The sequence below is a fragment of the Miscanthus floridulus genome, chromosome 5 (assembly GCF_019320115.1).
Source record: "Miscanthus floridulus cultivar M001 chromosome 5, ASM1932011v1, whole genome shotgun sequence".
Taxonomy (NCBI): domain Eukaryota; kingdom Viridiplantae; phylum Streptophyta; class Magnoliopsida; order Poales; family Poaceae; genus Miscanthus; species Miscanthus floridulus.
In genome coordinates this window covers 135,659,178-135,672,630 of record NC_089584.1, presented here as the reverse complement: position 1 = coordinate 135,672,630, position 13,453 = coordinate 135,659,178, and the positions used below count along the sequence as shown (strand labels likewise).

General features: G+C 47.5%; 1 protein-coding gene across 1 annotated transcript; it reads right to left on the bottom strand.

The window, feature by feature from the left end:
* Window positions 1–5,840: 5,840 nt before the first annotated feature.
* LOC136450889 (UDP-glucuronate:xylan alpha-glucuronosyltransferase 1-like) lies at window positions 5,841–11,349 on the bottom strand. Its single transcript, XM_066451551.1, has 5 exons — window positions 11,132–11,349; window positions 10,540–10,671; window positions 8,138–8,338; window positions 7,341–7,975; window positions 5,841–7,090 (listed from the first exon to the last, which is right to left on the bottom strand). Exons 2-5 carry the CDS (start codon window positions 10,578–10,580, stop codon window positions 6,066–6,068), a joined length of 1,902 nt encoding a protein of 633 aa, XP_066307648.1. The 5' UTR covers window positions 10,581–10,671; window positions 11,132–11,349; the 3' UTR covers window positions 5,841–6,065.
* Window positions 11,350–13,453: the final 2,104 nt, after the last annotated feature.

Genomic DNA, 13,453 nt, shown 5'->3' with positions numbered 1-13,453 from the left:
ATAACATCTCCAACCTTATTGGCAACGCCCGAGTCTAAATCAACCTCTCCATCAATCACCACCATTCATCGGCAATTATCTTTACAAGCTGTTTTTCATCGGCTGTCAGTGTATACAATAACTTTCTTCCTACTGATTAGCTCACTCTGATCTTTGTACAAAAAACGGTGTCAACAGGATCAAATCCAGAAAGTGCATATGGTAACAAAAGTGCCTTTCGGAAATAGGAACAGACCACCAGTTTAAGAACTGTAACTCTGCAAGTATAATGTTAAATTAACCATGGATGTTGCTACTTGATGCATGTTATGTGCAAAACATTCCACAATTGAATCTCTACATATAATAAGTGAAGAGCATTTTGAATGATTTAAGCCTGTTCTCTTTGTGTTTATTTTCTACCAGTAAAGCTTGAACCTCACAACATGCATGGTGGCTGCCAGCGCCACCAGGATCACTTTGCCTAAAGATTGCAACTTTGGTCCACCAGAAAGGCAACAAAGTCCCTAAAATAGATAGCGTGAGGTCAGAACAAGTTGACCCTTAATCACATACTCTCGCAATGCATGATAAACCTAACTGAGGAAATGGAATTCAAAGCCAACCGGCGACTCAATACCAAACCACATTTACTGAAAAAGTTGAATTAATTGCTCAGAGACAACCAACAAAACAAATAAATAGTTTATGACATTGCCCGTGCTAACGCTACAGTGTGTCCAACAAAAATTCAATATGACATTGCCTATGAGGACTTGTAACAAAACAAAATACAGAATCCTTCAGGTCGGCTTGGGAGGAAGGAGAACTAAGCAATGTTAAGCATGGTTCACAATATAATAAAGAAGTATTTAACTTTAGATAATCTTGATACCTTGTTCACTTTTCTCTTTTCATCTGGGCTACTCCGGGCAACAGATTTTTCCAACAGGTTGAGTATTTTGAAGCAGAGGATATCTCCTTGACAATTTGCTCTGCCCATCCATAGCAATTGGTGGGAATGGTTTCCACTGTCAGGTCAACTGCAATAGGCATTGATGCAGTAAGGTTTAAGTTAACGGTAGCTGATTTAAATGATTAAATAAATTTGTTTGCATGAAAATAATATTGAGATATTAAACATGGCTGCATACCATCATATTCAGATAGGATGCTATCGCCTACCTCATCGTCAGATGCAACATGGTTTATGGCAGAAGCAGATTCTGTGCTTCTTTCTACCAAATAAACTTTGTATGCCTTGATTGCAACATCCAAGACATTTTCTGATCCTTGTAAATAGTTTTGTAGAACCTGTAAATTAAGAGAAAAAATAATTTTAGGTGCACAGATCCTAACCAGTACTAATTTGTGTAGGATAAGAAAATACATGACTGAAGATATTCATTGGTATAGTACTGTAGTACCAATTGGTAATGACACCCAGTGATGATTGAAATCCAAAAGACAGAATTTTTGAAGTCGTATATTGTAATGATGTCACGGTAGCTAATTGCAGGACCTCGTTGCCTTGACCCCTGGCCTATCGGCATTCTGTAAGCCTGTTCGTCGTGATTGATTATTATTTTTTAGGACTAATAAGCAATCCATGTATCAAATAAACTTGATCGTTAAACGTACACGTACGCACATCGACGCACCAGGAGATCCTCGCGGGGGAAGATGAGATGGAGCGCTTCGATCGGGTCGAACTACAGCGGGAAGCTGAGGCCGAGGTCTGCGGCAACAATCGACCGCGGTGGACCGGGGGCCTGTGGGACGGTGCGCCGCCTCGCCGGGGGCGGCCATTGTCGGGCTCCGCCGCGCCAGTGTGCGTCACCCGCGGGGGAGGGGGGCCGCGCTGCAGATCCGGCCACCGCGGGCTGGATAGTCCGTCCGGCCAACGCGAGCTGGCTGGCACGGCTGGCCGCCGCCGACCCTCCACTTGGTGCAGCAACGGCGCCAGTGGCTGCCGATTGAGGGTGCGCCAATCTGGTTGCCGCACTGGTCGCCAGAAAGCCCCCGGGGCCGTTCATCTCCTCCCGCTCCACCGGCGATCCAGGCCGCCCCGCAGATCCGACCACCTCGCGTCCTGGTGGCCGGCGGCCTCTCCTGGTGGCCGATGCCCGGCGTGGCCTGGTGGCCGGCGCCCAGTCGCCTACCCTATCACGCGCGTGTGTGGGAGAGATCGCGGCCTCGTCCCCGGCGGCGCCGGCCTGGGGGCGGCGCTCTGCCTCCATCCCTCCATCCAGGCGGCGCGGTGGCAAATCCAGGCCGGCCCGACCTCCTGGCTGCGGCACCATCGCCTCGCCCGCTACTTCTCCAATGGTGTGGAGGCGCTGCCGCCGTCTCCTGACCCCGCCTTGCATTGAGTTTTTTATTTTGGGAAAAAATGTGGCGGCTGCGGGAAGAAAACCTGAGGCGGGATCGAACCGTGGTCGGGGAACGCGGGCGTTGGCAGCTGGGCGCGGGGGCTCGCTGGTTCCGGGAGATCCATTGAAGGATGACCGTCGGATATGGCTGAGTAAAGAGAGAGAACGGAGGAGAGTTAATCTGGTTCTTACGTTTTTAGTGTGGTGTATTTCTAGGTGCATATATTGGTGTGGACGTAGTTAAGATCATGACTATAGAGTGGGTAATTATTGGGTAGATCTAGGACAATTTGAAGTGGTGTATTATAGGGGTAGAGATAGAGATTATTTTTCTCTCACGATAAATCAGCATCAGCCAATTTATTAGAGGTAGAAACCATCGGCCGAACAGCTGATCACCTATTGCCACATTTCTTTGCCAAAACATTACCAAATGTGGGATTAAGAATCTAGATGCGTCTATATTTACAATATTTTTTTATTATAATTTATTAGACAAAGTAATGTAATTTAGAAATAACATAAATATATGTTAATCTTTTTTAAAAAATATAAATTATTTCTATAAAATTCAAACATCAGACAAATATATGTTAAATTGTTCATATATTCTTCAGAAATTAAAAAAAAAATATAAAACCCACACAAAATTGTTGCGACCGGAAGGGGGCAGGCGGGCAGCGCCCGCGCACCGTGTACGCGGCAGACGAGATCGGTGGGGGCCGCCCGTGTCACCAGCGCCGCCAGCAAGCGGACGGACAGACGGGACATCGGGATGGGCCGGCTGCGAGTCGAGACGGTGCGGGGTGTGCGACGACCGGCGAGGACGGGACAGCTAGCGCGCGCCGACATGCATTTTAAATGCATTTATGGTTAATTTTATATGCATTTTAAATAGTCAGTGCGATGCTATCATGTACAAATAATGCATTATAAAAAATATTCTACCTTAATTTTGGGAAATTATTGATATAAGCAACCTTAAAGACCCGTACAATGCATCTGTAGGTTTGAATGGTTTAATTCGGCGCTAAGGAAAGAATAGTAATTTCACGTGCAACTTAACGTCGTTATCCTATCCAACTAACGGAGAGGCCAAGAAACCAAGCAAATCTCATTTCAGGGCCAAACAACTATGTTCAACAAAAAAAAGACCAAAAAACTAAGAGGCATTTTTTTAGGGCCATGGAAATAATTTCCTTTCTCTATATAAAGAGAATTCCTTGTGCCTATCCATATGTTTGTTTGTTTTGTGGGGGAAAACGGAAATAGGAGTTTAGATGGCAAACTCCAACTAATCACTTCTCCGAAGAGGGGTGAGAATTGTGCTATAACGGAAGATAAATGTATTATCACCGTCGATCATGATTTATCTAATATAAATTCCCACTGAAAAACACCAACACCGAACAGGGATATGTCTCTTCAACCCTCCCTCTTATTTCCTTCATAATACAAACAAAGAGATTGAACAAAAAAATCGAATGCGCACCTTAATTTCTCTCTCAATTCCCACCACTACAAAGCCTCGGCCCGCTAGAATAGCAAAACAAAATTTGTCTCAAGTGGGCTGGGCCAGGCCAATTGAAATGTGGAATCGATGCGCGGACGAACTAGACCTTCGTGAAAAGTTATGGGTGTGTCCAACTTGGGCTGCGTTGATGCCGTTTAAGGGCCCACAGCTCAGGGAAAATGGGTGCCAAACTGTTTGTTCACTACTCTGGAATCCAAGGTTTGCTGGTTTGGGCTTCTCGTGGCGGTTGGGCCCAAGCAACACCCAGTTAATTCACCGTTGTCGTAGCGGCCCACTCACGTCCGCGTCAGCAACCGCAATCTGCGCCGGCCATCGAGCCATGAGTCTCCTCCTGCGCCGCGTTCCGAGTCTTCCGTGCACAGCCGCGACCGCAAACCCTGGGTCGTGGCGCATGCGGCATGCAGCCGCAGCCGGACCCGGACGAGTCGCTGTTGCCGCACCGGCAACACGGCGCGGCGCCGCCGCATCCGCGTGACGGCGAGAGGCGAACCAACCATGCGCTGGATTCCTCCTCGCCCCCCTGCTGAGCACGACGTGTCCATGTGAATGGCCGAAAGCCCACGCCTTCCTCGTTGCCAACGGCAGTGCCGGAGCCAGAACAGGTGAGACGAGCGTGAACTCGTTCGTACTCGTACCATCGTACGCGCAGTGCCCCACCACACCACCGCAGCGTGGCCGCGACCAGTTCTTTCTTCAATTTGTCCCTTGGCTCTCTTGCTTTGCCCGGTCAAAAGCTCAAAAGCTGGCAGCGCGACAAACGTCCGACGCAGGGCGACGCGTGTCGCGGCGCCGGCCCTTGCGCGGTGGTCTCTGGACTGTCCTGGCCTAACCTATGGCACCGAGTGCAGTGGTCGGTCCATGCCATGCGCCCATGCCGGCATGCTCACCCTTGCCCTTGCATGCGTATCTGAAGCCAGCAAGATTGCCGCGTCCCGCTCGTGCTGGCCGAGGCAGAGACACCGGGGGCCGGGGCTACACCGCCGCCGCGTGTACGTACGAGCCTCAAACCCGTCTTCCCAAACAATATTGTAGTACACCGCGGTACGGACCACGACGGAGTGCCTTGGACGATGGCTCACAGGCAGGGCGGCATAAAAAAGAGCGACCTCGCAACGCGACGCCGACGCGCATGGGCAAGGCAAGAATAGTGGTTAGAGATGCAGGAACAGTGCGTTTTTCTGTGTATTGTATGTAGTAAGTATATACTTGTACTACTACTAAACCGCGCGTCAGATCTGGACGCGTCTCTCGGATTTTCTAATGGCAAACGAGGAGAAAAACCTAATCCCAGTCACTTGCAACGCAACCGTCCAGCTAACTCCAATCGTGAGCGACAAGGGAAAGGATTCAATCTGGAGTATGTGCAGTGTCTCTTGGCACCGCCAGAGCAGCTCGTACAGCCTATCCCTGTGCTTTTTTAGGTGTGCTGCTGTTGGAAAAGCGAGCAAGGCTGATGAGCTGCGAAAGGAAGTGAACATGACGAGATCACGGATCCGGGCAATGATGCATCTCGTTCTTTGGCGCAACAGCAGTGCACCGAACCAAACCTTACGGACGCAATGATGCTTGCTCTGTATCAGTACGATACAGGGAGGCACGGCATTTGAATGCTTGCATTGCGTCCATGGTTAGGTGGCACACAACCAGAAACACCGAGATGCTGCATGCAAAGAGCTCAAAACACAGGGTGGTTTCATTCATCCCAAACAGCACTCAAAGAATATCATTTGGTCCCCAGCAATCAAGCTAATCCAACTTCACTACGCCATAAAAAATGACGCCATCATATTCATATGCCAAGATGATGCAGTGTTCGCTGGTCAGCAATCTCATATTGCATCACTCCAGATTTATCACTGAAACTGTTCAACCACCATACATCAAACCAGGCGTACTGCATCAAAAGCAATAGCCAATGGGATTTGAAGCATCAGACCCGGACAGGACTCAAGCCAGAGAGGAAAAACAGCCTATACTGATGAATTATTGGCAAAAACCAAAAGAATTGTTAACCATCAGAAAGCAGCGAGGGCGCTGCAGCTGTGACGGCGAACAAAAGTATAGTCATTCGGGGAAAGGCCTACATAGCTACCTTTACAGAGCTGTTGCTTTGTATGTATTGAGCTTCGGAAGTTTTGTATCCGGTATACTACTCTCAACAAAGCTATCTACAACAAATCTCATGAGCTCGACAGGCTCGCAGTAGGTGTTGCTGGCACTACGCTGTTCTGCGTCGAGTTGGTCTTGTTCTCACCCCAATGCCATAGCATGCTCTCCCAGAAGCAGAACTTCTCAAAGCAAGTTTTCAGCCTCGGATCAGTTATGTTCCGTTTCCAATGCCCATCAGTGAAGTTTGCTTTCTCAGCCTGCCGCCGCTCCCACTCCAACCCAGCCTTCAACCTTGACCTCAGAAGGCAATAGCTCTGAAGCTTCTTCGGCATCTTGTTGTGCACCTTCCACCAGCGAGCATGCGCAACATCACTCGCAAACTCCCGCAGAATTTCAACATTCCAGTTGCAATCGTAGTCCCGGAAGCATAACCATGGCTTCCGCCCCAAGTAGTGAAGAACATAGAGGATCGGTGGGTTAGCACCAAACAACCGAGTCTTCTTGGCCTTCACTTCCTCTTCATCACCCTCCCAGAAATGCTTCAAGAAATTCATGTGTTTTGGAATCCGATGCCACCATGTGAATATCTCATTCAGGTACCCTTGGTCACCACCGTTGTACGATGTTATCTCATTGATGTGCTCCATCAGTAACTGGAATGTGCAGTTTGAAGGCTCAATGACCATCACTCCGGAGTTGAAGAGTGTTGCATTGTTCCCACTTGCAGTGATTTCAGGCATTGCAAACAAGAAATCAATGTTCCTCAGGATGATGAGATCAGCATCAATAAAAATAACCTTGTCATAATCTGTAAGCTGCCATAGCCTGAATTTGCTGTAGTTCCATTCGTTGTAGGCATCGCGTTCAGCTTTGGGATTCCGGATCCTCTCTATTATTCTGACCTTCCACCCCGCAGATTCCAGCCCCTTGCGGTGGTGGTCACTTATGGTGTCATCAACAAGAATAACAAGGTCCCTTGTTGATCCTGCTTGACGAATGCTTTGAGCTGCTGTGATCGCACCACAAACATATTCACTTGCTGAATGCAGTATTGTAGCATATGCTTCTCTGCGTCTATCTATCGTGTAGAGTCGTGCTGCAGAAGACAGGAATTGTTCATGATTCAGGTAAAAAACCCTTTAATACGTATATTTTGAGTTTCTTTTTCCAACAAGTTTAAAGCAAGCTAGACTTGTATCCATAGATAGTGTTGGAAAGTTCATGCATGCATTATAATCTATAGAGTTACTAGTTTTTTTTGGATATGTGCATTAGGGTACACTAGGGAAATAATGAGCAACTTCTTATGGGAAGCTATTACAAGCTTGATACATTAGTTAACTTACCTTTTGCACTGAGTGGAACAGCAAGCTCACAGGAACCAACAGGCAGCCTGAGCTTATCCTTTAGAGCCTTCACGTCAGGTTTGTACAGCCAAGCATTGCCTTCACGTTTCACTAGGTCCTTGCAAGAGAAGAGATTTGGAATTGGGAAGCAATCAGTCACAAACAGCACATGGATTCCACTATTGCCTCTTGCTGTGGCTGCCGCTAATTTTGCTGCTGATAACTGCAAATGCAGCCTTGCAACATCTCTTGACCAACCCGCCACACGAGAACAGGGAAGCTTAACAGCAACAACATCAAAGTGTGTCGCTCTTGGAAAACTTGGATCTGGAAGCGAAGGGCAAGATGGTATCTCTGTTTCTTCCTCCTCATCTATCCATTCAGGATAGAGAGTCTGCCAGGTAATGCTTTCATTGGCATGCTCTAGCCTTATGATTGAAAAATCACTTTCTGGGAGCATATGTGTCCAAGCGCCAAACTCAGTTCTATTAAAATTCAGGAGTCCAACACTGAGCTTTTGTTCACCAACATTCAGATGTTGGATACTCTTATATACATCCTCCCATTGAATGGCGGCAGAAGATACATATCGGGGATCAGAGCTTCTCTTATCCCATATCCACCCATTGACAAGCCTGCAAAAGCATCATGGACAGCATAAGCACCACATAAATAGACATTGTATGGTTATATTAAAAACTTCATGGCTCAATCACGAAAACATTACACCATGAACTAATGGGGAGGTATCATGATTCTCTACTGCATTACTGGATATTGCGCGCATGTATACTCACCGAGAGCTTGACTGCAACTGATGTTCATACACAGATGGTGTGTATAGGAGTGTTAGAAATGCAGCAGACATGATAGCGAAGAGCAAAAGTTGCAACGATCGGAATTTGCAACCGGAACTTTTCTCCAGCACAAAAACATCAAATTTTTCAACCTCTTTGAAACTTTTGCTTTTCTGGGTCCTTCTCTTAGCTGTGTCCTCACTGAAAAGGTAGAAAGAAAACAATGTCAGGACAGCAAACTCTTCAATGCGTGTATTTTAACAACAATTAGTAATCCTAATCATCACAAAAAAAAAATCGAAAAACAACATATTTGATTTGTGTAACAACTGTCTGTGGATAAAAGGCAGTCATCACAAAATGGAAGTCAATGTAGGTTCAAAGCATTTATGATGATACTAGAGTACAGAATTACATCAGGAGAAAAATTACAGATGGTAAATTGCTGAAGAAATAAGTGCAATTTCCAGCTCATGTGATCACTGTGTTTTACCTAAACTGCTTACAGATTTTCAGCAGGTCCATGCCAAAATAATTACAACTACATTGTTGAAATGATGACACTAGTCCGAGGTAACAAAACCTGGTCCCAGCTTTTTACTTCGTAAATCTTAGTTCTAGAAAGGTAAAACTAAGTAGTACTGGTGCTGGTGTTTAACTTTTCTAGAAGATTGCATTGATCTTATTTATTTAATGTTCTTGCTTGGGAGGAGATGAATCCACTGACATGTGGCTGCCTCTGAGGACAGTACTGCCTTTTAATACTAAAATTAAAGTATTCAAAGCACATCTTTTTGAGAGGAAAAACTTTCGTATCACTTATGCACTCCCTCCGGTTCTCTAGAGCAAGTTGTTTTGAGGTTGTCTAAGTCAAACATTTTAAACTTTGACTACAAATAACTTCTTTTGGGTTGAGTTTGAAAATATGAAAGTGATGTAAGTAGATTCATCTCGAAATGTAGTTTCATAAAAGTATATATTGACTATATTTTATAAATATTTTATAGCAAAAAGTTGCGGTCAAAGTCGTTTCTTAAAGACCTTGTCGATGTCCAAAACGACTTGCTTTAGAGAACCGGAGGGAGTATAAGAGTAAAGTGCTCAATCAAACAAAAGTTGTTTGGCTATAGAAGAAAAAAGGCTAAAGGAAAAAAAAAACACACACCCAGCACTGAGAATTAAAAAGGAGCCAAAAGAAATTAGTGGCCTCTGTTAATGTCGAGAGCTCTACTTTATTAGTCACATCTTTTGGGAAAGCAGAGCATACAGGAAGATGCCTGGTACCTAACCCTCCATGTTCTTTGATACCATGAAACACGCAACGAAAAAGCCGCACGGATGATTCATCCCGGATACAGAGAAGAAGAAACCCTTTTCTTCCCAGTACTAGGGTAACATCATGAAGAAAATTTGGTCCAAACATATGGACCCGACCAAGATAGCCGACATCACCGGGGTAGGGCACACACGAAAACCTACCATTTTCTACACCTACACGCTAAGCACGGCAATTCAACAGTCCAGGGCCAGAGGTGGCACCAAGCAGCAGCAGTAGCTGACCTGCTCAATGTTGTGGCCTTAGCAGACACTGCACATGAAGCTAATGCTTGCAGTGCAGGGATTTAAATAGGGCTGCTGCCACAAGGTGCAGTCTTTGGGCAAAACAGCAGGGCGAGCACATGGATGGCCACCGACGCCAGGCTGCGTGCTTTACAGCAGAAGAAACTGCTCAGCTCGAAGCAAATCTTTGTTGCTTGTTAGTAGAATCCTAATATGGATCGAAAATTGCCACAAAAGAGTGTGACTTTCGACCAGGAGAACCGTGAAAATCCAGACGAGTGTGAGAGACGGGCAGATTTACACGTTTGAAACGCATCGACAGCGAACCACCAGCAGCCACACATATCATCTGTGGGCAGAAGGGGCGAAGTTCTTGCTAGTTTCTCAAGCTGGGGATGGCAAAATGGGAGGAAGAACGGACCGACCGGTGGAAGATGTCATAAAGGCATAACCACCACTACCAGCGCCACCTACAAAATCCGGGGAAGTTATGGAGGAGGGGCAGGGCACGGTGAACGGAACGGCATCTTGTACAGGGTACATGGCACTAGTACCGCAACACTCCCTCCCTGCTGCAAGATTACATGATAAGAATGGAGGATGGTCGCCATCTCACCACAGACACAGGCATCAATACCAGGCTTAGATGTAAATCAATACAGCACGCAGCACAGGACCGCACATGGTAAAGCAAATGGCGCATCTGAGACTGAACCTGGATTAGCACGCTATCCACAGTCCACACCAAGCAGAACCAGCACAAAAGCGTGAGCAGCAAGCGGGGTGAGGTGAGTAAGGAGGAGGGGAGGTAGATCGAGACTCGAGAGGGAGGGAGATATTACGGTGCCCCGGCCGGCCTGTACCGGGCCTCCAAGGAACCCATGCGCTTAAACTCCAGGATCCTTCTCGGCGTTAACCCCGACGAAGGCTCAGGCCGACCACGCTTGCACCGCCCAGGTTGCGCCGCTTCTCATCTGCAATGGAGACAAGGGACACGTCAGGGTCCGCTAGCTTTCGCAGTTCATTAAAGCAAGCAAACAAGAAGATGCCAGGATGCCACACAGGGCCAGACACAATAGAAGCGGAAATCTTCGTGAGACGAAGCATGAAGGCCATGAATGGGAGCGAGTCGGTTAGAAAGGAGCAACAACGCGCGGTAAAGCAGCGAACCGCAATCTACCAAGAAAGAAGGAAACAAATCAAGCAAGAAACCAGGGAGGAAAAAAGGGGTAAATCTGCTGCCGAAAGTGAGCGGAGGAACGCCAAATCGAGCAAATGGTGGTGACAGACACACTACCATACCACCAGAGGAAAAAGAACACGAAACGCCAAGAACAGATCAAGCGCCTCCCAGCAAGAACGCATCGGAACCAGATGAAAGCGCGGCAAGAACCGATGGCGGCACAGGCTGACGACAGGCAGGGCGGCGCGTACCCGGAAGGCAGCCGGCAGGAGGGCAGGACAGGCAAGCGGGCGGAGGCGGCGAGGGCTTCAATGGCGAGACGAGAGCAACGGGCGGCAGCAGGAGCGGTGGGACGCAGGCGGCCGATGCGTTGCGGGGTGAGGTGGCGGCTGAGTGGCTCCGGTTCGTCCTTCCTCTCTCCCCTCTCTTCCTCTACAGAGCTCTCGGTGGGCTTGCAGAGTGGAGCAGGAGAGGAGTTGTATATATAGCAAAGATATATAACCCCACTGCAAAAGCAAAGGTCGAGCTGGTTAAGCAAAGCAAGCAGATGAAAATGGGCAGCGCGAGGCTGTTTCACGAGAGTAATCCACTAGTACTATATTGCCCCCGTTTCCTCGGGTGGGCCCACGTTGCGTACGGTCGCGGCCAAATCTTTGGTTCCGGAGGGGCCCGGGGGGCAGGGTAATTAGCGGAGTCGGTGAGGATGGTTAACTAAACAAGGGGAAGCTGGTTGATGCCCCACGAAAGAGGAAGACCACGTTCTTAGCTTATGACGAAAGCTGGCTTTGTAGTAGTAAAAACGAAAGATACATGGTTTAATGCACTAGCTAAGAGTGTGACAAGTGGCTGATGCGGGATGGAAACAAAGACGCTAAATGATAAAGATTTAGGGTTAGGGCTAGATATTAATAGTGATTTGAGGTTAAGTAACCGTGGTCTAATAAAAAAATCAGGCTCACTAGGGGGCTTTAGCCCTAACAGCCGATCGCCCGTGAGTGTGACTTGTGTGTTTTTAGTTACTGGTTAGTGCTTACTTGTGCAAACCGTCACATGCCTAGAATGGCAAAGGCGGTATGTGAATCTGGTGAGCAGCTACTCGCCCTATTCGTTTATTGGTTTTAGGTAGGGCTTATCAGTTATGGTATAGTGTTTTTCTCTCACAACAAACCAGCCCTAGCCGGGCTTATCAGCCCAGAAACCAACCAGCGAACAAGCTGACTAACTCCTGCTCCGTATATGCCATTATTACTTCTTTTGATTTCCAAGTGCAAGTCATAAGGGTAAGTATCTCTCTAAATGTACGTTACTCTACGGTTTTCAAATATACTTGCGTCATTTCTTCATATTCTCATCATTAAATTATGACAATCTGCCAAACTTTTACTCGTTCTCAGGGTATTTAGGATAAAACCAGTAAAACGCGAGGATGGCGAACACTGACAGTAGTACTTATCTCGCGTTCGTGCAAGCTAAACTACTGCAAGTGGTCTAACTTGACCGACTTTGACCAATTGACTTGTGTTAGATCAACTTGACGACGTGCTCAGGAATTTCAGTGTGAAGCCACGCTGGAGAAACACGTAAAGTACAGCCAATCGTTACCAAACTTAACGCTGCTTCCTTTTGATTTTTGAATGATCTGGCTTGTTAGTGGTGCTCACTTGTTAGGAATCTTCCTGTGGAGTCTCATTGTACGGTGTCAAAGGCATGATGAGAAGCCATTTCGCTTGAGCTTTTGTTGTTACAGGAACTTCAACACGGTTTAGACATTTTAGTTGCAGTTCAGCTATTGCCTCACTGTTTTCATGTCATATTAAACGGGTCGGTGATTGTTCGAGCTCATAGCAAGCAAGGACAAAAACAGTGGGACCGAGAGTCAACTGACGTCTGATTTTTTACGGCGAGTCCCGAGTGCCCTATATGCTTTTACTACCTCACCTCAACCTGCGCCATCTCATCTCTATTGCAATAGCAATCCGGTGGTCGTGCTGTTAAGCAGCTCCACCGACGTTCCATAATCGCGTCCTGGCAGGAAAGGATTTCCATCGTAATTATGTGTTTTTTCTCATAATAAACCAACACCAATCGGGTTTATTAGCCTAAAACCCAAAAAAGCCAACGGGCCGACGGTCACGAGACCAAACGAAAATGCCAGAACGGAGAGAAAGCGAAGGCGCTGGCCGCTGGGGGTACGCGAATTCCGGTGGGCCTCCCGTTCCCATCCGGCCAGCCCCTCCCCTCCCTCCTCCTGGCTCCTCCCCTGCAATGGTGTTGTGGACCTCATCAATGAGAAGCGCCGTGAATGCGGTGATGGCACTGTCGTCTCGGCGTCGGAGAGCCCATCCGTCCGCGGACCGCCCTCGGCGTCGTCGGCATGCATGGTCTCGCCAGCACCCAATGCCCGCTATAGTCCGCCCTTCTGCAGCTCTCTTTTTTTTATTGTTATCCTGTGAAAAATGGCTGGTGCTATAGTCCGCGGTCTTGTTGGCCTGCCGCTCCGGACGCGGCCACCTGTGTGGGGGCATTCAATTCACGCCCCTGACGGTGGCTGTACTCGCGGCAACACCACGACA